Genomic DNA, 26,185 nt, shown 5'->3' on the forward strand with positions numbered 1-26,185 from the left:
TAATATTCGTGAACGTCAATTCACCAAAATGCTTGGTGTAGCAAAAGTGACATCACATGCCATTTAACCTTTACTTACACTCACACACGCATGCATGCATGCTTACACATACACGCACATTCACACATATACACACACAACATATATTTAAAAACATTTTTTACTTACCTTAGCTGCAAGGGAGGGTCATATTCCAGCTAATTGTAATCCATTCTTTAATATAGCAATAGTGAGTAATGAAATATTGTTCACTATCAGGCGCTACGCCCATTGGGCTCAACAGGCTTCAGCCCCCCCATCGTGTGTGTCATCCCTGGCTGAGAAAGCTTCCCATGCACACACCTGAGTACTTCACAGGTCTTTAAAATACCATTTACTTGTTAATGAGGTTTTGTTGTTCTTTCACCCCTTCTTAGAGGCCCAGCATCTTCACTCTGCCGACTGCTGGAAGAATTAGCCCCCCCGAAATTTTTATTAGCCTCCCCCTGAAATTTCACTTTAGATGTGCCACTGTTCACTATTACTGTATTAAAAAATTGTCAGGAAACAATGAGAACGGAGCCGCATCCGATGATCATAAGGACGAGCATCCCTTGTATACCTGCACTAATTGTGCAACCTCTGAGGTTAGGGGTCGCAAAGGCAGTCCTATGAGTCGCAAAGACAAGCCAGGGGGCGAAACTACGACCCCTGGTGACCCCTAAATGACGTCCATGATAACACTACCAAAATACAGTGTTAAAAGGAATAGTGCGTTCTGTGGTGCATTTCAAACTGGTCAAATCCCCCTTGAATACCTGGCAAGAAAGACTGTAGACCCTAAAATCTGGGGCCAGGGTTCTTTGTGTTTCCAATCAGAGGGGCTTTGACCTGGCTGTCTGGGCTGGATCACCCGAGGGCCTAGTTTGTTTCACATATGTCTGGTCCTTGTCTGCAATGACATAGACTAGTGAAAGAATTATGGGGTGGGTTGCGTCTAAGAGTGGATATCAGTGACTGAGATTAATTCAAGCTAAGTGAGTCTTTTTTTTATCAGATGATGTACAGCCTGACGTGGATCATGAGTTTGTTGTGTTATAAGACTCAGGCTGCAAGAGACAATAAATATGGACTGAAATGCATCCCAGACTGATTACTAGTGGCCGTGATTCATTTTAGTATTTAGACCCATCCCTCCATTTTATTATCTAAGGCCCTCAGAACATGTGAGGGTGGGAGGGTGGAGTATTTGTCCAATCCAGTGCCTAACGTTTAAAAAAGATAAGTAGCTCATTAAACACAAACAAAATACCACACAAAGTAAGATGCCCATGGGCACAGGCTTCTATAACAGGTACTACAGGGAAATAGACAAAAATGTATCAGGCTGAAACTAATCTCCATGTGCAGGCTCACTATGAATGTAGGAGTATGAGTGTGTTAGAGGCGCGTAGGCCAGTCCTTCAATGCCCAGTCAACCTCCACCATAACTTTTCCTAAAGCCAAAAGAGTCCCAATTTCTGGTTAGTCCAAGTTCAAAGAAGCAGGAGTTACCTGAGTATAGCAGCCATCTGGTCTCCAGCGCAAGGCCCTCACTTTGGACTGAATTTGACATGGACCACCATTCCCTGATGCTCGTGAGCTCTGTGCTGACCACAAATGGTCAGAGGCTACTAGTTTCTGTGCCGGAAGAGTCCTGAAACAAAAGACCAGCAGCCAGGGGGACTTCAGGCCTCATAATCCATTAGCGCCAGGGGGTGCAGACACCTTTTGTCAGGGGACGAGGAGCCATCACCCCCTCACGCCATAAAGCCTTTTGATATTTGCACTGCGTGGGTCGTGCCCAGGCAAAGCCATTTAATGGTTGGTTTTAATGACTAAAGCGCACTACATGTTTGGGAAATTTAATTAGCAAACACATGGAGAGGTCCAGGGAAGACATGGCTTGGCAGTTCAGGATGGACTGTTCCCATGAGACACAGGGTCAAGACTGATTTGCATATACCTGTGCCCGAACTGGGGTGGTGAAGTGAGCTAAAGAACGATGATGGATTCAACCCAGATCTGTGACTGGGGGGTGAGTGTCTGAAAAGTTTCAGTGCTCCGTCCATTATCCCCTTGTGTTTGCGCTGCGAAATGTAATTGGTATGACGTATACTTAAAGATTTCTTAGCATGCTTGAATTCAAACCAACTTTTTGTTGCGCGTGTTCAACCTAGTAGGACAGATCTTTTACTTTGTAATCTCAATTCTTGATTACAAAGGTTGTAATACAAAGCATTGGCTAAACAATATAAAGATTATTGCTTGCCATTGGTGTTAATTTATTTGTTCCGCTTTTATTTATTTTTTTCTTGTCGTTTTGGTTATGGAACATTTAAGGCATCAGAAGCCCCAATGGGTAAGTGTTAAAAACCCCAAATTAGGAAGAATGCTGGGGACAATTGTACAGTCTCCCAAACTGACGACCTAATTGAGAAAGTGGAATCGATATTAGGTATCTCTAAAATAACATCATTTTATAGGAAACGTAAACCCCACATAAACTCCTAACTAGTCCAAAAGGCATACCTAACATCCAGTCTGATGACAAGGAAAATAAAACCTTTAAAAATATTACTGACCCCAAATTGAGCAATATCAACCAAGAAACTAATCTGGAACAGAAAGGGATGACACTGTAAATAGAGCTGAGTAAAGGCCAAAGGAGGTGATCCTGGTCCTTAATTGCTCTAATAGGTTTGCACCTTTATTCTCTTTAGAGTCTCCCAAGGCCAGTGATATACACCCTGTCAGGTGTAAAATGCCAAGACCCACCCTTGCTCCCATTAGGGAATCTAAGAATGGTTGCTCTAAATCCCCCAATAAGATATGTCTTCCAAAGGGCAAACCCACACTGAGGGACCTAAACTCCAAGATTGACTCTCTTTCAAAAAGGTCTTGGAACTTAAAGTGCTTTAAGCTGCCCTGATGATACAGTTGGAGCACCCTGGGGGGAGATTGAATAGTGGCCTACAGGAGAAATGCTCGATGATCTTTGAACCTCACCATATGTACCATCCACATACACATAAAACAGGGAGTCAACACAGAACAGAACCCACACCTCTTGTGCGGCCTTCGCCCAATGATATCCCAATGATATTCAATTAAGTTACAGTCAGAATCTTGTTGGCTCAAGATTGAGCATTTTGAATGATATTGATGGGAGGCATAAGGATTGTGGGGCGCATAAAGGATCTACAGTAAAAGCTGGTCCTAGAATTGAGCCTAGAGCTGAGAGGGCATTGAAACATATTCACACTCCCTTTGCTAATTGGCAGGCAGATCAAGCAGTGAGACCTAAATAAAAGCTTCTCTCCTACGAACAAAATCACAACCCTAGTCACTTCCATCGTCCCCACCACCTAATTATTAAAAGTTCACCCAAGAATTTGGACCATAAAGTATTTATGATGAATGTTGCCAAATAGGGGTCCAGGTATAGGGAAGAATAGGTATTCTTTCGAAAATAAGGCTATTCATTGGATTTGGCACATCCGTCAATGTCTATTAGTCGTGCGTTAAGACATAGTTGAAGCAGAATATTTCCCTAGTGATAATGATTCATTTGATAACGTCATGTTTGTTTTCAGATCCAAAGATATTGTTGTTGCCTGATTTCTATGCTCTTCCCCACCTCCCGGCACATTGATAAGACTTAAATTGAATGTACCTATTCCTAGCTCACACAGAGCCTGGACAAATTTGGATGCAGTAGATTGACTGACAGCTATAGATCCTTCCCCCATATGTGAAGATCCCCCAAGAATGGATACTTTCGAACACCAACTGACATTGAGATCACATTTTAATAATCCTTTAGCTTTAAGGTTTCTGAATAATAGACCTTGTACCACAAGTGTTAATATGAAAACTGTTGAGGACCACACTTTTTCCAGGATAGGTGTACAAGAGCCTACATGCTTATTACATTTGGTCTCAAGGAACACTGCAGGTCTAAAGCACTATTTGACTGACCCAGACTGGTCGGTGTATATTGAACAGTTCCTGCTTTGCATATTCCAGGAAATCTGGTTGTTAGAACCTCCACACAAGCCTAGGTACAGAATATTTCATGTTAATGCAATTGCTTTTTCGTTTGGTAGGACTGGTTATATGGACAAAAATCTCTCTCAATATTTCAAAAGAAATTTTGAGTATTGACTCATCTGATATTCTAGGCCTAAGAATGTAAACATCAAAAGGACCTTGTGTGTACCTTTTGTGACATCTATGTGAGACCAAGGAAGAGTAATCTAGAAACCCCAATAATAGGCCTGCTTGATGGGTTCTTTTACACTCTAGATCCAAATCATATGGTTATCTTGGATGGCAATTTTATTTGTATTTTTGAACCGATTAGGGGTTTAGATTCAATTGCAATTGAATAGGATATGGTATGGGGTGTTCCCCATCTTGGCAGCAAATGTACTGCCCCTAGCTCAGCAGCCACCATGAAACTGGTTCACCTTACCCTGCAACATGGCCAGCGAGCCTGTAATGGCAGATCTATATTTGATAATCCCAGTTATTTCACATTTAGAAGAGGCACCCCGCAATCTAAAATTGATTATGTTATGATTAATGTGGGACAGACTCTGGGAAATTTGGATCGACTTCAGAGAAGATAGTGACCATTTTCCCTTGCATCTTATGATGCCAGGATTCTTTCTGAGATTCCAATCTTGTCTGTCAACTCCCTTTTTATTGAGACAGTTATAGGAAACAACCGTAGGTCAATCAAGTGGCCTTGATTTGTGGCCAATTCTGATACCTTAACCATGATATATACCACCTATTCTGACACTTTATTTCCCTTTGTAGAGTGGACACCTCTCTACAGGAAGCTATTGTGAATATCCACAGCTTCCTGTCTGAGAATGTAAGACCCTACCTAATCCAGGAGTCATGTCAAGATGGTAAAAGAGGGAAACCTAAGGTCCTCCCCTGTAATCTTTGGTATAGGAAAAAGTGCAGACCAGCTAAAAAGTTGTTGATTTCTGCCATAAAATCTAAAACCATTGTCGATATCTGAGAGTCCAAGGCCAAGTATAAAAAAAAGTTGTTAGTAGCGAAAAGAGACTGGGATGATGGTAACTGGAATGATTTGATTAGGGCATCTAAATGTAGGGACACAGAAACCTTCAGAAGGATTACTGCTCATGTAATAAGGACTTGTATCCTCAACCTAGGTGCATCATTTTACTAATCTTTACTCTTTGGGCTCTGTTGATGAACAACTCTCCCTATTGGTAACAACGACACTATTGAATAGTCAACTAAATAGTGTTGTACTATATTGGTCACATTTTTCCCTTGAAAAGACAGCAACAGCCATTGGCGCCCTGAAATTAGGTAAAGCTCTGGGTCCAGATAGGATCACAGCATGATCAATCTGTTTGGGTTCTGTATGTTAATCTACTATGTAACTATGTTGCTTCTGAAGCTCCTATTTCAGAAACTTGGAAATGTGCGGAAATAGTACCCATGTTTAAAAAAGTGAACAGGCAAGGCCTGGTCAACCGTAGACCAATTAGTTTGTTAGACACTTTGCAAAAAGTATATACGAGGCAGGTTTTAAATAAACTCAGTGGTTGGACACAAGATCACAAGATCTTATCTCCATTTTAAGCTGGATTTAGGTCTCAGGTCAGTACCGTAGACCAGGCGTTCAGGTTCTTATATATTATATGTAAGTATGTAAAGCTAATAGGGGGGTCACCTATTTGTCATATTTGTAGATCTTACAGCAGCCTTTAATCTGGTCCCAAGGAGCTCCTTTTGGGCGGCTCTAGGGAGTCCCAGAGGATCATTTATTAACGATAATGAGACTGCATCAAGATAATTACGCACCCCCTTCCCCATTCTCTCTTATCAATGATCATGAACCTCTCACAATCTCCCCCCGTATCTTCCAATCCCATCCCTACCCCTCCCCCCGGCCTCCTCCCACTACTACTACTGCTACTATTACTACTCCTACTACTATTACTACTATTACTACTAGCTTTCTACTATTAGCTCAATTTGACCTCTGCCCCTTCCCCCTTCCTATTCCCTTCCCCCCCTCCTCCCCGGCCCTGACATGGCAGAGTCACCGAAGACCAGGCACACAGGTAGATTAGCAGACCCACGTGAGTGTGGAAGTTCACCCCCTATATATCATATCATCCTACGAGCTCAGAAGCTATTGTTGCTCCAACATATTAACTGCACAGATACTTCCCAGGATTACCGATGATTCAGCCACCACACCAGATCCATATTCCCCTTCCCTATAAAACAAGACAGAGCATGCAGGCCAACACCAACCCTCTCACCCCATGCCCCTTTGGGATTAAGGCATAACTCTACATCTCCCCCCTCACATGCCACTCCCCCACCCCATACCCATCCTCTCCCCCATTCCTATATGTTTCCTGTTTAACATCTAAGCGAAGCACACAACACATGGGATACAATTATGTTATTTTCTTATGCTAATGCTATGTGTAACCAATGACGCTATGACCACTGTGATGTAACATGTCAAAATTGCTAGTAAAGAAATATTACACACAAAAACGCAAAGCTATATGTTGGGTTCCTCAGGGCGAGCTCACTAATCCCATACCCATTAACAGGGGAGTGAGACAGGGTTGTGTGCTCGCACCCACCCTTTTCTCTCTCTATGTTAATGATGTTATCAGTTATCTAAAAGAGTGTAGACATGATTCATCAAAGCACTTTTCTCATCACAGACCCCAAGGGGTTTGCAGTCCTTGCTCAACAAATTAAAAACATATTGCGATAGCAGGGGCCTTGAAATACATACCACTAAAACAAAATATATGGCAATCAAACCACATGGGACCTTCAAAGGGAATGTTGGGCTTCACCAACAAAAGCTTGAACATTTACCTAGATTTGATTACTTGGGTATAATGCTTAATTCTAAACTTTGTTGGGCCCCACAAATAAATAAAAGTGTAGCTTCCTTAGCACATAGCTCCACAGCAATACTGAAAAAGCACAAAGCCACTACATCAAGGGCAATTTCTCAGGCAATTGCATTTTATAGGAGTAAGACCCAAGCAGCTGCTCTATGTGGAGCTGAGTTATAGGGATTCACAGTAGCGGCTGGCATGGATCGGGGTGGCAGGGCGGATAAAAAAACAGTACCCCCTCACGTCTCTCTGCTTCGTCCCTCTGCTCCAGCGGAAGAGGAAGCAGCCAGGCTCTCCTGGCCAAGCACAACACTGCAATACAGCGTTGTGATTGGTCTGAGCGCCGTGGTTCGGTGCTCAGAAGGGAAATGGGGGCCTGGGCATGTTCTCCATGCAGGCTTTAATGCAGCCTGCATGGAGAACATCCATAGTGCTCATGGATGTTTGGTCGGCCCTACAGGGCCGGTAAAACATTCAAGCACACTTTACAGAGTGCCACCACTCCTTCCCCTGCTCTGAGAGCAGAGCAGCCATGCCCACAAAGACACAGGAAGAAATAAAATGATAATAATGTCCGGTTATTATCAATTTATTTTTCCTTCATTTTCACTGCTAAAAGCTGTGGGGCACGCTCCTCCGCCTCAGCGGTCGACCCGCCACTGGGGATTCAACAAGGTGGATAAGCTTATATGGGGTGAGAATAAATTCATAAGATCGTTACTGTGTCTCCCTACTAGCACTCCTCTCAACCCCTTATACTAAGATCTCAAGAGAATCAAGCACTTAGCGGCCCTGAGACCCTTATTATTCTGGGTGAGATTATGGCCCACACAGGAATTTAGCTGTTATAGGGAGGGGTTAATGGAAATTCTTGGGATAGATGAATCTCGTAGCTTTTCCTGGACCCAACATTTTGAGTCTTGGCTTGCTGGATTGGGTCTAGGTTCCATTAGGAGTCACCCCAGGCTCTGACATCACACTTGAATAGGCAATCAAAGTGGATCGACTGGGATTTTGTGACCAATTTACCTCACCAGAACTCTAGAGCAGCTAGGCTGACGGATCAATTTTTCCACATTTTGAATCCTTTTTGGATAATGTTGAACTACCATTGGTCAAATCACTTTGTTTGACATTCCACTATGACACTCTCCAAACCAGAGTGTATACATCAAAGTGGATAACCGATAATAGTGACTTGGTGGACACAAACTGTAATGTGTGTAATTTACTCACCAAAGAATATCAGGCGCATATATTACTTTTTTGCGCTCCATATGCCACAATTTGGGATTTAGGAAATACTAAGATGCACAAAGGAGCCTCAAAATTGACACTTTCTGTCCATAGTTTTCAGCCTAAACCATGATTTGCTTTGCAGATGGGTTAGCTCAGAAAAAGAAAGGCATGAACCTTTGAGACATACCACATTTGCAATGACTAGTTGAAGAAGTCGATGTTTTTTTTTGCAATCTTTCTGCAGATTGCTTAAGCTACTGTCGAATTGGATCTAGTGGAAATGCCATGAATTTCAATGTTACTAAATTTATCTTAACATTTATATGGGAAGTCACTGACTGGGCCAACTTAGCACATAGGGAAAAAGACTTGTGATCCAAGTCAACCACACTGCTGCACTTTTTATGAATACAAGGAAAAAGCCCACAATATAAGATCGCAGGATGTATAGTTGCATTGCGATTGAACTAAAAATGTGGCATTGGAAATTTAATGATGATGAATATTTATGTTCTGTAAGGTCGTTTTTATTTTCTTTCTGATAATGACTTTTGAATTAATTGTTGCATCTTAAGGATCCATGGAAATTATTTTGAAGGTTTTTAACTGTTTTTAGATCATATGACTATGTATTGTTTATTTCATACAAGGTTTTTATTTGTGCTTTTTAACCGAAATAAAGCTATGTTAAAATGAAATTAAAAGACTCCCCCTACCACCAAACATGTGAAGAACTCACCTTCCTGTGCCAGTGAATCTGTGGCCTATGCTAAGTTTCCTCGAACCGATAGGGTCAACAAGAGATGTCGGGTGCTGGACACAGATTTTGGAGGCTACAGACATGTTCACACTCTCTCAATCTTACTGAGCAAGCTATGCCCCAGTTCTTAGTGCGTCTATGCACTGCAGAGCAGACACAGTCTGTGTTTCAGGTGATGGTTTCCACAGCAGGTAGAGACAAGGAGTGTTTTAAACTGAAGCAACCAGAGCATCAAGGCATCAGCACAATTATACGTTAAGACATTGCACCTGGCAGGCATCAGGCTTTGGAAGTCGCATCTCTGAAGGAGACAAAGATCCCCTCTCCGCCTCGCTACAACATTCACCAAGTCAAATGGTGGCACTCAGAAAGATATAGCCAGCTGTCCTCTGATAAAGGTTCACTGCTACATAACTAAGGCAGACCGGTCACCAACCTCCCACGACTTACTGTTTAATATAAATCCAAAGCAAATCAGGAAAGCCTGCAATCCATTTGTCTAGTCTGTGGAGGCTGTCCATTAGCCTCCTTCTTGTATCATGCTTTCCAAGGGTAATCCAAAATGGCCCACTTGCATTCAATATGGAGTCACCCTACCAGTCACCATGTATACTTCACTACTATTGTGCACGCTAGGCACACAAAAATCAGGTTATCAGAGAAAACAACGATTGATTTGGTCAGTGCAAGGATCACATTTGTAAAACCATGCAAAGGACTTTGCCATCCCAACACCCTCATTAGAAGTGGCTCGGGAATAGGACAGTATTTTCCCAGCCATGAAGTTACCAATGCTGTTAGTATCGGTAACTTGAGGGGCAGGAAAATTCTGGCCCATTGCAAGTTGGACCCTAAGGGTCCACTATGAAAGGAGAAATTAGCAGAGGAATTGGTAATTCCGGGATCAATTGCGTTGGTAATTCCTTATTTTGGCTTGGATTTTAAACAGGAGATTATTGCTGCTCTTAGAAGCTATAATCTCTGGTTGATAGAAAATGATCTGCTGTATACCCACAGATCTCACAGTTCCAATGGGGTCAGTAACTAACATTAGCAGCACCATTGGAATTAAGGGGCGTCAAGTAATGAGGGTCTAAATGAGTCTCCCTAAGTAGAAAGGGTAAGCCCAGACATGGGAGCTGAGACTGCTGTGCATTACCACTCATGCTGCGCTTAACTGAAAGGCAGAAGAAGGCTGAAACTAATCTGGAGTTGCTCATGTTCCCATCCAAAAGGGACCTGTTGGGGTGTTTCAGGATAGACTGTCCCTGGGGAGGGATGAAGCCTGATTTACATATGGCTGGTACCTGTCTTGAATGACATAGACAAGCTATAAATAATGGACTGAAAAGCTACCCAGAGTGATTACCATTCCTCTCATTACTTTATGTACAATTTCTGTATTGTGTCTGCTAGGAAATGAGCGATAGTTACTTTACACTCCACAGCTCATTTCCTCTATTGCATCGCTGTGAAAACAAATGTAACTGAAAAACATGCATGCTCATTTATTACAGTATTCTAAAATATTGTCTTGTGTCCTCACCGTTATGCTTAAGTGATGTTACACAACAATATTATGGGATCAGGAAAAAAAAATGTATTCATATATTTTAGGTCCTGGTTTTGGAGCCAACAAAGGTCTACCAACCTGCCTATGTTTCAATTAACAAGGAGGCGGATGAAGGAACTGTGTCTTTGTGGCATGTTTCACCTGTGGAAGTGGTAAGTGCAATTCAATTTTTTTCTAGGAAATTTATGGATGCTAAGATTCTTGCTTTGCCTCATCTTTAAAGGTTTCTCATGTGGCTTCTTCTGATTCATCATTTACTTATTGCGGCCACCAAGACGCAGTAGCGTTGCCATTGTGCATTGGCCCTAGCCCATGGAAGGAAGTGGGACCCCTGCTGCTGTTTGAATGATAAAATATAGCAATAATCAGTGTTCATTTGGCCCCTACATGCCTCTGGGCCCCGTGCCACTGCACTTGCTGCACAAGTGGAAGCTATGTCCCTGCTAAAATGCACAAGCAACTTTTCATACCTCTGCCTCTGTCTACCATTGCCGATCCTGCTTTTCGCTTTGGGCTTCACCTGATAGTATGAGCATGTATAATGAAACAAGCAACATAAAATGATTTTAATTTGTAAGTCTGAAAATGCCACTTTTAGAATGTTGCCATTTTCTTACTTTAACAATTCTGTGCCTCTCTCTAAATACACGTCTGGGTTAGGTGACAGCTGGGCTTTGTGCATTCCCTCTAGGCAGTCACACAAAGGGAGCTGGGGAGTGAAATTTGCATCCTGATGACTCATCACCAGGATGATGGGCCTTTATGAGTTAGATTGGGAAGGAGGAGCTGACACTTGCACCTGAATGGGGCTCTGACTGTCCCCACGCAAAGAGCTGCATACCCTCTGTAGTGAGTCTGGAGCCAGGGCAGGAAAGGCAGGGACCTTGTGATTTTCAAAGGCTTTTTTGAAGTCTCCCCCACTTCAAAGGCAAATTCGGGTATAAGTACTGGACCCCTGACACCACCAAATCAGAACTTTACTGGAACCAAGGACATTCTGTCTGAAAAAAGCGCTGCTGTGCTGCAGGAGGGACTGCACCTTTGTTAACTGCTTTGCTGTGCTGTCCTGCTGCCTGCTTATTGCTGTGCTGTAGAAAGGGCTGCCACTTTACTACCTGCTCTGCTGTGTTGGCCAGCTGCTGCTTGCCTGGGAATGACAGAGACTGGACCTGCTCTCTATATTATTTAATCTAAGTTTCCCCGAGGGTTTGTTGGCTTGCCTCCTGTTATCTGGAGTCTCAGGATAACAAAAGACTTCTTGTAACTCTGCTGGTGATACTGGACTCTGCCATCTGTGAGTCCTATCCTTGCCTGTGGTGCCCCCTCCAGTCATGGGTCTCAGAAGTAGGTTCTGCAGCTTTTTATGCAAATATTGGTGCAGTGACCTCTATGCGCCGATCGGAACCGACACAGTGCCCTCTGACAACAACGTGGGTCTCGACTGCGAGGTTCAACAAAAACACAATGCCGAACCGGATACGCTGCTCCAAGGCTCAACTTCGATGCAGTGGCGATTCTTCGACACCGACTGCGAGGCTCGACTGCGACGCATCGACCAGCCTGCGTCAATCAGAACAAATGCATCGAGTCTTCGACGTCGGCGCTTGCTCCATACAAAGCTACTTTTTCAGCGGGCCCTGCGTGATTCCTGTCTGACTGTCTTCCATCACGGTCGGCCTTAACTTTGGATTTACCCTGGTATAGCTTAACCTCAAGTAACCTTTTCAGCATTATTGACTTCTAAGCATTGTTTTGGGATTTAAGCTTTAAAAATTCATATCTCGACTTCTACTGATTGGATTTTGGCTTTTTGGTCTTGTTTTATTCAGCTAAATATTCTCTATATTTCTACACTGGTGTGGAGTCTTTTTGTGGTGTGTTCACTTTGTTACTGTAATTTAAATGTTGCAAAAATACTTTACACATTGCCTCTCAAGTTAAGCCTGACTGCTCTGTGCCGAGCTACCAAAGGGTGAGCACAGGTTAATTTTGGGTGTGTATCTGACTTACCCTGACTAGGATTGTGGCTCCTGCTTGGATAGAGTGTTTACTCTGCCAACGAGAAACTTCAATTTCTAATAGCACCTGAATATCTAAACTTTCAATCAACAGTCACAGAGAAACAAAACAAACATTGACAAAGACAATATGCCTGGCTTCAATGTACCAACTCCAGAAACACAGGAATGTACAAATGCTATTTGTATGCATTAGCACATTAAAGCTAGCACTTTTGGTTTTTACCAGTGCTGGATAGGATACCTAGTAACAGTCTGTTGTATACCACAGGCTGTTACTGATTGTTCTATGAATGAACATCCAATCCTGAAAATCCATGGCTTAATATGTCTAAAAGTACTATATTTAAGAAGATCTCCTTTTTTAATACTAATAAGTCACCCCTATGCAAACCTTGTAACCCACAAGTATTGTGCCTGGTATTGAAGAGTGGGACATGGCCATACAGTGAAATGGTCTTAAAAGCTATTTTCACTGTGGCGGGCCCAGCTATCCTATGTAGGAAACCACAGTACAGATTAAAATAGTAATAGTGTATCTCAATAATGAGACTAGCTAGAAAAGTAATTAAACAACTATTTTTAATAGTTATTAACAAATATTGTGAACTCAGAGTTTTTATAAATGTTAAGGAAAAGTAACTTTTAGGCAGTTGCCTTTCCATGCCTGAGTTTCCTGGAGGCAAACTCACATTGGCTCTCCATCTTTTCCCAGCCAAGGATTAGCCTTGAATATGTGTGAAAAGGTGTAAAATCACCCCTAGAAGCAAATAATAGACTGACCAGAACCAGCTGAGATGACTCCACTGAACTCCAAAATATGTGCAGGTTGGGGGCTGTGGGTATCCTTTTTGACACACCAGTGTCAAATTCAGCTTGAGTGTCAAATGTTGTTTGACAGGTCTGCTAGGTTCACATATAAAACTTAAGGAACACTTGGCAGAGAGAGAACAGAATACCAAGACCATTCATGTCCCATTGGTACGGAGAAGTGTCGCCCCTCTGCCTCTGAAACACAAAGAATACCGTGTATGTTTCCATACAATTAGGGGTTGACTCTTCCCTTCCAACCATGTGTACCTATTTATCTCAGTATTCCAGATTTCCTGGTATGGGATGCCTGTGCTGGATTTCGATCCCCTCCCATAGGACTCATTTCCCCTAGCATTATCGAAATGAATGGCCCTACACTGGAATTCCATAACAGGAATCCATTTGTCATTGAATAAGACAGCCTCAAATACGTTAAGGGCCATCCAGGGACCACAGACAGAAGCGGAGGTGGACTTGTTTGCAAACTGGAGCGGTGGCTTTGCTACCTTAAAGAACCTCTTTTCTACGAAGTCTCGGGGCAAACAGAGTCCTCCCCTACAGTATCCAGTCTGTGCATCCTGTCAAACTCTGTTTGAATGTTGCTAGATTCAGTAAAAAGATACAGTACTGTGGGACTGGCCTCATTTCAGGCGATGTTTCCTACTGCTTAATGTGGCTCCACTCTACTGGGTTGTATCTTTGTTCTAATCCTACAAAGATACAAGTAGATGTGACATTTGGCTTACTCAGGGGCTGTACCTTGGGGTATGTAAAGTCTGTCTACACCTACGGCGTGTGGTATCAGTGAGCATATGTAACATGACCTGTTTGTGGTTTGAGTGCCCACCACGGTGGTCATGTGTTGATACAATGTGTTGCGTAGAAGCGAGCTGTGTAGTGTGTGTGGGATGCTAGATTGGATTTGGTGTATTTGTCCGTAAGGTGCAAAAGGTCCCTGAACATGCGTTGCAAGAATGTCAAAGCGGGTTTCATGGGACTGGGCATATTTTGGAGATTTACTGAGTACATGGGCACCCTGGCTAAGCAGAGAGTGCACAAAAATACAGGGGTACATAACTTAAAATACATTCGTAGACTGTAGGATGATCTTCAGGGGGAGAAATCTGACGTCTGGGCACCCAGAGGTGTTGTGTCTTGGTAAAGAGCAAAAAAAAGAGTTTGCTATAAAATAATGGCAGTAAAGTCAATTTGTAGTCTGTGTTTTTGCGCGGCTGGCTTGTGGAGTTCGAAGCTACACAGATGGAGCATGGCAAAGCTCTCACTCAAGTGTGTCAGCTGCTCGCTGATGCCAGTTTAACTTTGAATGCCAATAAATCTGAGTTCCAAAAAACAAAGTTAAAATTCTTTGGCCATAACTTTTTGGATGGGGGCATGATACCCGATGCAGCTCAAGTGAAAGCGCTGTCAACTGCCAGTCCTCCACGAGATGTTTCCATGTTACATACATTCCTTGGCATGGCCAGCTATTGCTCTAGATACATACAAGCCTTTGCCACTGTTGGTGCGCCTTTAAGAGACTTGACAAAAAAGCATGTTTCTTTTCTTTGGTCACATGAATGCGAGCAAAGTTTCCAGAAAATCAAGAAAGCTATTGAGACCACTACTAAAATGGCATACTTTGATCCAAAGCTTTATACTGAGGTTGTTGCTGACGCTAGCCCTGTCAGGTTGGGCACCATCCTTGCGTAGAACAGCAGACACCTAACAGCTCAAAGATTTATTCTGGCATATGCATGCCGAAGTTTGTCCCAAACTGAACGTTCTCATTCACAACCTGAGAAAGAAAGCCTAGCAGTGGTGTGGGCTTGTGAACATTTCCAAATATTCTTGTATGGGAAGCCCTTCATGCTTGTGATCGATCATCGAGCATTGTTGACTATCTTTGGGAATCCAAAAGCAAAAGTGCCTTCTCACATTGAACGTTGGGATCTGTGATTGCAAGAGTACAATTACACCATCATGCATTGTCCAGGGAAAGATCAGAACCCTGCCGACTACTTCTCATGTGTGCCTCTACAATGCCCTTACACTAATTCTAAGATGGTTAAAGCTGTTTGCCATTGCCTATATTGTGACACTGTGAAGCTATGCCTTGTTGTCGATGTCTTTATAATAAAAAGAGTTATTAAAAAAAAAAAAGATGGTTAAAGCTTACATAAATTTCATAGTGAAATCAAGCGCCCCAGCTGCTATTTCGAGCAAATTGTCACTGCCACAAGTCAAGATAGTGGCATGCTAAAACTGAAAGACATTATCACACATCATTCTTGGTACCAGCACCCTTAACCTCTTAACAGTTACAGTGAATATCAAAAGTTTAAGGATGTCTAAGATGATCTGTCTGTTACTCAGGAAGGTATTATTCTAAGAGGTTAGAGAATTGTCATTCTGGGGAGTCTGCAAGAACATATTGAAGTGGTTTATGAAGGACATTGTGGAATTGTTGCCACTAAACAAGCTCCTCGAGGTCTGGTTTCCAGATCTCAACGAGAGAGTTGAAAGAGAATTAAAGGCCAGTCATCTATGCAACTGTCTGTCATTGAAAACCACTAAACACCTGTTAAACATGTCAGAGTTGCCAATGTATACATGAGAAAGAATCGCAGTAGACTGCTTCAGTCCTCTTGACAAGAGGCTTCACCTGACCGTGATTGTTGATGAATATTCCCGCTTTCCATTGTTTGAAGATCTCTCATCTATCACTCAAGAATGTGTCTTTATGAGATTAGACAGCATCTTTGCGACCTGGGGTGTTCTTCCCATCTTTAAGTCTGACAACAGCAGAGCTTTCAACAGTCGAGAATTCAGAGACTTTCTCAGTCATCTTAATGTGAAGTACCAGAAGAGCACCCCTCTTTGGCCACAGGCTATTGGGCTTGTCAATCGTTTCATGAGTACTCTAAAGAAAGCTGTCCAGTGTGTTGTACTAGAAAATTTTGACCTTAAAGCTGCCTTAAATTCCACTCTTCAAGTTTACCGCTCAACCCCTCACTCGACTACAGGTGAAAGCCCTTCAACCTTGATGTTCAGAAGAGCCATGAAGACCAAGTTACCTCAATGGACCAACAGGAGAGCAAATAATGAGGAAGAAACACATATGAAAGATTTGGATTGGATTGTAAGAGGAACATGAAAGTCTATACGGACAAGCGTCAACATGCAAAAGATGTAACCTTCACTAGAGGAGATCAGGTTATTGTTCGTCAACATAAAAAATGAAAGTCTGATGTTCCTTTCGATGCTGAAAAATGTCATGCTCTGACCTGCAAAGGACACATGGTTATTGGCCAGCATCCTGGGAAACCCATTATGCGAGACTCCTTGAATTTCCGACATGTGGCTCATCGCTCATCAGGCACTGATGTAATTATAGAGACTGAGGGGCAGATTTACGAGCCACCGTGCCACTAGTACGTCGGTTTTTGTGACGTACTGGAGGCGCATTTCACTTCTCCATATTTACAAGGAGAGGAAAAGCCACCCTGCGTGACTTTTCATCTCCTTGTAAATATGGCCCCTTCACACGCAGCACTTTGCGTGGAAGTGGCGTTCCATGGGTGTTGCTGTGGGTGTTCGTTCCCACCTAACACCCATGCAACGAGACACAATTCCAGATTTACGAGCAATCGTGAATCTGGAAATGTATGGCAATGCTACGCCTCCACAGGGGAGGCATAGCGAGGTGCAAAGAGGAGAAATGTTTTCATTTATCCTCATTTTTTCCTCTTTCAAAGCCTGCTGCATTCTACTCGTTGAATCACAACGGCTTGCCAGGACTAATGCCTGTGCATGCCACGCATATTCAGAGGTGCCCAAACAACGAATTAAGAACCGCCTACCCCTAAACAAGAAAGCTCCAGAGCGAGTGCATTTAAAAACGGGTCCTTTAAGTACAACATATTGGAATCAGCCTTGGAGACACATCACCAGCCTGTAAGCGCGTGAGCGCGCTTCTGAAGACAATTTCACACATTTACTGCTCCCGCAAACACACAGACTTTGGATTGCCACGACGGGGCCAAGCTAGCGCATAGGCTTATGTGCATTAGTGGCTCAACTGAGCATCTGTAGGCTGTCATCCCCGCCCCTCCCCGTCCTGATGAAGACCCACATTGACTACTTAGTAGTGCTGTTCTTGGGTTGAAACGTCGACGATCTTTCCTGGTCCAGATCAAAGGCTTTGCGTACAAAAAACAAATCCGTGTAGCCAGCAAAGCCATTTGTTTCCTCTTTTCTGGCCTCTTTCCCCTTGTACATATTTTAGTCACTTTGTACATAATATGCACCAACTGTATCACTGAGCACAATATGTCACTTGATCACATATCACTTTATACCTCACCTTGTGGTTGGCTGCTTTTACAATTGTCTGGGTATTCATAAATGAAGCAATCAATAGAATACCCTTCAATTTGTGTTACTTCTATGATTTATGTGTGTTCCTTGTTCTAAAGTTATATATGAACGTTTGAAAAAAGAAAAAATAACTTTTTGAAATGTGATTGTCTATATAAGAAATATCTTTTATACCCAACAGAACCATTGTTTACTTTACATATCCATGCCCAGGTTCTGAGGGATACTGGGTTGCCCCATTATTTACATGATGAATGGAGTGGGCAGATTACACTTTGGATGACTTTACGATATTCCGCATGTGTCTCCTTTCACCCAGAAGGGTAACTAGGAGCAAATCCAAACGTTTGTAAAGAATCCAGATTTTCTGAAGACTTACACCATAAACGTACTGAAAAATGAGAAACTCTTCTGGTTTTGCTGGAAATTAAGCTTGTACTATGCTGATCATACCTAATGTCAGCAGCGAGCATTTGATTTTCTAAGCCACCTGCTCATACTTTTGTTTCTAGTAAATGCCTACATTCCACACTAACCTCTAAGGTACACAATAACTTCAGAGCCTCGGATGTAAGGTGAACCAGACTAAGAAACCAGTTTCAGTGTGTTTTATCCCATTTTGCCCCCTTTTTCCTCCACCTCACTTCTTATTTGCTCTACTGGAAAGTTGTGCTTACAATGTACGGACGATTAAATAGTTGTGGGTGTGGGGAGAAGATCAGGGTTGAATGGGATTAAATCAATGGCTCTCCATGGCAACTGCTCTGAGCATAATCTCACCCCATTTAACTTATTTCAACCTAATTCTACACAAGACCAAGCCTTACATGGAGAAGCTTACTCATTCTTTGCTGTGAATGAAAAGCAGGTCATCCTTGAAAACAGCCAGTTGCTGATGTGTTTGGACGTCAGTACAATGTGGTGAGGAAAATTTGCAAAATGCCTGTCCAAAAATTGACAGGAAACTCATAGCAGTCGTGCAGCCATGTTGTCATTGTAGTTAAGTAGCGTTTTGTCCTCCAGGATTCCATGGTACTCATGTATCAGTGAAGTGAAGAGCATGGCATTTATTTTCACAGTTGATCCAGGGGGACGTCCTATGTTATAAAAGGCCGCAGACTAGAATTGCAAAGTTTCCTGTTATAGATGGGGGGATGTTGAGACATATAATCTTTTCTAGCTCCCTAACGAGTTGGGGGACTGCATCGGGCAAGCATGCAATGATGTGTGTATGTTTTGACTATTGCTTTTTTAGGCCATCCTCTGCCTTCTGTCACCACCCTAGCAAGTCCATGTATCTCCAGCGGGACATTGTGAAATTATAGCTGCTTTCCAGTCTGGTCAATTCACCTTTCAGATCACACAAAGGGGTAGGGAGCACACTGCCTGACATCCCAGCACCCAGTTCGCTCAGATGCATTATAATAAATGCGGTGCATGATGACACTTAAAAGTCTTGTTTTTACCATTGTTGGTGCAGCCAGAGCTGTATATCTCTAAGCACTTGTTACAAAATATTCGTCCTGTAACAAAGGCTGGCCATTGCTTAATTTGTGCCAGTGGACGCTGGTGGTGGGGAATGGACTGCCACACATTTTTGCAGACTGGGACTTATTTTTTATCAATCAGACTGTGATCCAAGAGAGAGAGAGAAAAGTAAGAAAGAAGGAGGTGGAAAAATATAGGGAAATTGTGTCACAGGGGGTAAGAAGAAATTAAAAGACACCTGCTATAGTGAGATAAATGATCCAAGAGCAAGAGAGAGAAAGAAAGAAAGAAGGAGGGGGAATAATATAGGGAAATTGTGTCACACGGGGTAAGAAGAAATTAAAAGACACCTGTTAGTGAGATAAAGCAGCATGAAGCGAAGGTTGGAGAAAGAAAGAGGTATAAGGTGACGTTAAGACTAGTCAGACTTGTTATTGGACAACCCTGGCATTCTGCATATTCTGCAAAAGGCTCCTAACATAACCTTAAATACTCACTTTTTTCTTTTTTTAACGAAAATAATTTCTTAGTTTGGGCTGTCTTTCTGCCCTTTTTCCCTACTAAACAATCTTTCCACTACCAAACCACACCAATCGTACTTGAGGTATTGGAATGCTGATAGTAATACCATTCTTTAACAGGCTAGCAATGAGCTAAAATGAAATATGTGTTTCCAATTCTGAATTGCACTAGAGCTCAAATCTTTTTTTTTTCAGAAAGGGATTCATGAATGGAATTTCACAGCTTCCTCCATCAGAGGAATAAGGTAGGCCTATTTCCAAAATAATTGTTCTTACATTAAGGCTAAATGTTAAACTAAAGAAAACCTGTTTTTGGAGCTGGGAAATTAAAATGTTGTCTTTGTTCCTCATCTGTTGATCAGTAAAATGTTTATTCATTAGACACTAGGCCAATAATTGTTATAGAACTGTTATGCCTGTTACAGGGGCCGCCTCTATTCAGGAAAGCTAATATTTTTTTGAGTAAACTAGTTTAAAAAATAAGAAACTATTGAGGGTGTGGCTACCCATCAGACTGGATGCTGGCAATCTGAGATACTATCTGGGGTTGCAAGCATCCTGCCAAATAATCCGGTAGGTGCTGCCTATGGCAGGCCGTGACTCCTCGATTTGGCACATGCCCATGCCACAGTCCTGCTGGAACCTCTGCTATTTTCATGAAAAAACTACGAAACGTATTTACACAAAACCAAGTATAAGCACTTCCTGGGGAAAGTTCCACTTAAATGTTAAAATGTGGTGTTATTCTTTCTAGCCATTTTTTCTTTATCGAGGCGCAAATAATCCTATGTGAGTTAAAATGGAAAATGTCATTTTTGAGAGATTTCATTTTTTTGGTCTCATGCGTGGTGGATCTCCACAAAATGTGACCTTTTATGGACAGTTTTATGTGGATTTGTTAAATGGCACCAAAGTTATTAGCAAAAGCAAAAAATGCCATTTCACTGTAAAATCTAGCCTAACAATAACTACACAGATGCTTTCACTGCATGTGTAATACCACACTGTAGATGCATATCTATATAAATATATACAGGCTAGGCTTTTCGTCCAACCCACCAGGAAGTTGCTATTCTCTTATTATTTCATGACTATTTTTAGTACTGCAGTACTCCCGCAGAAGTACTGTGGTGCCTCACAGGAGCCTCACTGAGTCCCAAAGTAGTAATGCGGTGTGCTGATCCTTTCCCCTTAAATTACTTTTTTTTTTTTTTCTCAGGACCAGGAACCGAGTCCCTGAATCCAGTAATTGCAACAGCAACATTTTCTCCGATGTTGCGGCAAGCCAATCAGATAATTCTGATACAGCAGGACCAGTACTGGTCCCACGGTACCGAAATAGCTGACAGTAGAAAAACCTTCCACAACCAATCAGATCTAAGTATTTTTAGAATTATGATACCATGATAGTACCACAATACCGGATTGGAGCAGTATTGTGGGACCACCCATCCAGATATCAGTCACTTGTTTCTCAAGGTTAACCACTTCATGCCTAACACAAGCCCCTCTTTAATTTCACATTTCTCGAAAACAGCTAGATAAATGTACATCAGATCACACAAAGCATTCTTTTCTGAATACTGTTTTGCCAATTTTGGTGTCATTTTGTTCACCCATTATTTCTGTATCGGAAAGCAAAGTTTCCTATTAGAATTAACGTGGGAAAGGACATTTTTGGGACCTGCTCTTTTTCTTAGCCCCTGCCTGATGGCTCAATAGAAAACTTCCTGTGAAGGAGCTAAAGTTGATAAACTGTTTTTTGGGAAAGGTTTGTGCAGATTCTAATAGCTCCAAAGTTATTTGCAAAACAAAAAATACCTTTACTGTGGAAACTCTGCCCTTACTATAATGCACACTGGAGACAGCCACAGTGATATATATAGCTATATAGATGTATAGCGATAGATAGATAGATAGATAGATAGATAGATAGATAGATAGATAGATAGATAGATAGATAGATAGATAGATAGATAGATAGATAGATAGATAGATAGATAGATAGATAGATAGATAGATAGAGCCATGTTTCCATAGGATTTTTTTTTTGTTTTCTAACAATTTTGCCCATGTTTGATGAATGTTCACAAATTTTTCCAAAAAATGTTCATCCACCTCAGCTCCTTCCTGGAAAAGCTGAGAAAAAAGTGGGGGACCAAAACACATTTTCCCTATGAATTTTTCCATAGGAAAATTAGGCACAGCAACAACCAAATATGGCTGAATGGAATTACACCAAATTTGGCAGGAAACAATATCCTGGTCCAGAAAGTGTGATTTTTGTGATTTGGTGTACATCTATTCAGTAGTTTTTGAGAAATGAGTCTTTAAAATATATGTATATATCATGCCTCTAAGGGTTCGCGGAGCCAACAGATCTGGAGATAAGATCTGATTGGCTGCCATCACATTAAAAATATGTGGTGGCAGCCATTTTAAAATAAGTATAAAAAACACATAGTGGTCATATGGAGGGGGACAGTAGGAATACCTGCCCCCCCCCCAGGCCTGTTGGGGATGGGGTCTCTGAAGAACCCCCACAAGGCAGAAAACGTAATTAAAAAAAGATTACTGCAAATATGCGATGGATCCGCAATAAAAGAAACAAAAAACAGGGTGGACCAGAGCCTGGAGGGCAGTGTGGTTACTCAGGGTGGGTTCACACTTGCATATGTCCCGGTTTCTGGGAATTACTTTCTAAACTGCCCTGGAACTGTTTTGGAGCAACCACTGCATGTTACCACCATGCATGTTGTCTCCGGTTCATCACTATCATCACTGTCATTGCATCCTTTGTTCTCAAAAAGATTCCTCCCTCTGTCTAGCACCTTGACTTTTGCAATGGCCCTGTTCAGGACCCACCCAGGGTAACCTCTGCCCCTGAATCTGGTCGCCACAACTCTCTGGCAATTGTAGTATGCCTCTTCTGTACTGCTTATCCTTTTTGCTCTCAGCAGTTCTCCGAAAGGAATGTTCCACTTGAGGGTTTCTGGGTGGCTATTGGGGGCATGTAGAAGACTGGTACCCTCTGTTGGTTTTCTGAATACACTAGTTTAGATCTTGCTATCTCACCTCTACATTCACATCCAGGAACTCTATTCTCTTTTTACCAATGGTACACTTAAAGTCAAGATTTTATGTTTTCTCCCCCAGTTTTTCAACATACTCTCTGGCTTTATCTCTTTCATTTTTCTAAATAATGAACAAATCATCTACGTATATCAGTCAGAGAACTGCGTGTTTCATGTCCTCCACTGTCTCGTCATCTGTGGACACCAGCCCATAAAGATGTTAGTAAAACAGGTGCCCATAGCAGTCCCGTGCAGCTGCCTGTACAATGTACCAGAGAGCAGAAATATATTGTTTTTAAAGATCATGTAAAGGGAGTACACATCCAAAGTCACAAGCAAGGAATCTTCTTCCCATTCTAACCCTTATAGTCTGCCCAGGATATCCTTTGTATCATGTACATATGACGGAAGACTGGCCTCAGTCACTCAAGACAGAATCAACCTAATGGATCTACCAGCTGGACTCTTGCTGCTTTTGTGTCCTTTGGGGAGAAAATATAACATAGGCAGACTGGAAAATTCCATCCTCAAGTAGCTGTACTCCTCTAACTCTGAAAACCCTCTATCCCACCATCCTTCTTGCATGACCCAGTAATCTGTCATACTTTTGTTACAGGTCTCCTTGTCAATGACCTCATAGCAGGCCCCATCACTAAGCTGTCTCACAGCCTCTTTGATTTAGATCATTCTTAATAATACTGCAATTTTCCCACCCTTATCTGCAGGATACGGTCGATCTATATGGGTAGGATTAACTTTGTGATACTGCTAAGGGAACCGGCACTAGAATTCAGTGTCGACGGCGACCGGTACTACTATTATGGCCCGGAACAGACTCAATAAGGGTTAACACTTAATAATCTTTGTTGAAACCAAAGGTACCCCCAGATTTTTTAGGGTGCTGTAAGGGTGGCCGCTCTTCACTGTTTGTGTTGGGTGACCACCACCAAAAAATGTGTAGGTAGTATTTGATTAGGTCCTGAGGAATTGCCATTGATTTGATAGTAAGGCAAGAAACATGTCGACCTCAATTCATAAGCGTATAAATGCACAACATTGAGTGACTATACGCGATTTTTTCATTTTAATTAGGGGAGTAGCCAACTTCATTAAAACTTTTTTGATCGGACTATCTTTCCCTATTTTAAACTTCTCTTTACACTCCACATTCACCTACACTAGGACCCTGTCGGCCTTGGAATAAAGATCTCCATTAAGTAGGCCCCATCACGGGCGCCTAATCGGGCATTGCAGCGCCGGCTCGAGTAGGAGCAGACCCGATGATGAAGCAAGACACCTACTTGTTGGGTGTGTGAGGGCCTTTTTCCAAATAAGGAGATCCATCTCCTGTGTTTTACTGATTTCAACCTTACAGTTATGACACGTCATTGTCTTTCTTTTTTGATAGGAACTGCATACTAATTGTTTTCACATGGATAATTATGCTATCATCACTGGCTAGTGAATCAATGGACTGTCTCTGTTCTTTTGTCAGGTTCTACTTTTCAACTCGACTAGTTTGTCTAATTTTCATCAACTCTTCTACAATCTCTTCATGAAAAGTGTTGATAGCGTCACAGGGCATATGATTTAAAAATGTTGACTTGGATATGAAGTTGGGATAGAATTAGTTATATACTATACCCAACTCATCAAGGAGAACGTCTTGCTTTTTGTGTTACTACCCTCTTGCTCGTTCACCTCTAATATTTACAGGGTAATAAGCTTGTTAGTAACCCCAATGGTCGAATTCATGGTGACTTCTCAGTCAGTGGTGGCTGCTCCCGGGCAGGAGTGGTGGGCGGGGAGAGGGGGGGTTAAACAAAGAAAAGAAAAGATCAATTACATGGTGGCCAGTCGACTGGCCGGCCTCTGCCTCTCCTCCGTCCTCTCCTCCATCCTCTCCTTCTGTGAACCAAAAGCATATAGGCTTCTAGACTCCCCTTACCAGTCACCACGCTGCTGTCACCATCATGACAGCAGTGTTGTGATTGGACTGAGCGCCTGGCTTCAGTGCTCAGACAGGTAGTGGGAGCCTGCGCATGTTCTCCACCTAGACTGTGCAGTACAGCTGAGTGGAGAACATGCTAAGTGCATATGACTGTTTAGACAGCCCAAGATGGCTGGCCAAATTGTCGTGAGCACTGAAGTGCACTCACCTCTCCTCCCTCTAATGTGACAACAGCCAAGCCCCACCCCCATCCCAAAACTGGCTTCAGCAGGGAAAAATACAATGATAATGACATTGTGTTATTGTCATTTTATTTTTCCTTTTTTGCACAGCTGAAATGCAGTGGGGAGATGCTCCACCGCCTTAGCGGAGGAGCCAACCCTTCTCTCATTTGAGTACCCTGCTGCTGCATCTTCTCCCTCTTGCCCCCTGTCTCAGGTGGTGCCAGATCTTTAATTTTAATTTTCTTATTAGTCTAAACAAATCAATGCGTGTCTCCACACGATTGAAACCAGATGAGGGACAAAAGGAGAGGCCAAAACAAAAAACTGTTTTCTCATCATCTGTGAATACTCTGTTTGATAAGTTAATAATAGCATTGTTTACCATTGCCACATCCCTTACTGCTATGCACTTTGGCCCTTCTTTAATGTACCCACTAGGCCCTGTGATTGTTCTCTATTTCTTTTGCCTCCTCTTGACAATATGTTTTCCCCTTCCTGTTGCCCGTTCCTCCTCATCATCTTTCCCTTCCCCTTGTTTCCCTGTTTCTGCCCTTGATGACTTCTTGCATTATTTGTATATCTATTCTGTTACTGTGCAATGAATTGCTGATGTAGTCTGTATGGTTATATTGGTTTTTAACCTGAAATAAACCTTAATATAAATACATAGAGTACAAAAACTGTTTGTGCTAAAGACACCTAGGCCCTAATTTCGTGTCTGGTGGTCCGAGGATCGCCAGACTCATGGGGGTGGGGTGGTGGCAGTCCAGCCACCAATGCACTGGCAGTCCAACCGCCCCATTATGAGTAGGGTGGGCGCTCCGCCCTGGGACCGCTAATACTGCCAAGGAACCGCCATTCCCCAGAGGTTGCATGGCATTCAGGAGGCCGCAATATGCTTGGAGGGTCCGCCGCGGTCCGGATATGCATATTACGAGTTTCCTCTCCTCCAGGGTTTACTTGGAGGTTCTTACTCCATGTAAATCCTGGCAGAAAGGAAACAAAGGGGGCCCTACAGGGCCCCCCTGTGTCTCCTCCGCTTGTGGATGCACACAGGGTGTGCATGCACAACAGTTCCTGCACGGCATGTACTTGCGAGTCCATGCCGTGCAGGAACCTTGTGAGGCGTTCCCATTGCGGTGCCTTTTTCAAAGTCATCGCCACCTTTGAATGAGGCACTGCCCTGGGACCGCCACGCTG

At 42.6% G+C, this 26,185-nt stretch overlaps 1 protein-coding gene across 1 annotated transcript in view; it reads left to right on the top strand.

Annotated features, from left to right (window-relative positions):
• Positions 1 to 26,185, top strand: part of MAP3K15 (mitogen-activated protein kinase kinase kinase 15) — a 1,172,574-nt gene that overhangs the window by 731,320 nt on the left and 415,069 nt on the right. The window contains exons 11-12 of the mRNA XM_085622522.1: positions 10,564 to 10,671; positions 19,932 to 19,981. Coding sequence (XP_085478648.1) covers positions 10,564 to 10,671; positions 19,932 to 19,981 — 158 coding nt within the window. The remainder of the gene's footprint in view (positions 1 to 10,563; positions 10,672 to 19,931; positions 19,982 to 26,185) is intronic.

Source organism: Triturus cristatus, chromosome 8 (assembly GCF_964204655.1).
Source record: "Triturus cristatus chromosome 8, aTriCri1.1, whole genome shotgun sequence".
In the NCBI taxonomy this organism is placed as follows: Eukaryota; Metazoa; Chordata; class Amphibia; order Caudata; family Salamandridae; genus Triturus; species Triturus cristatus.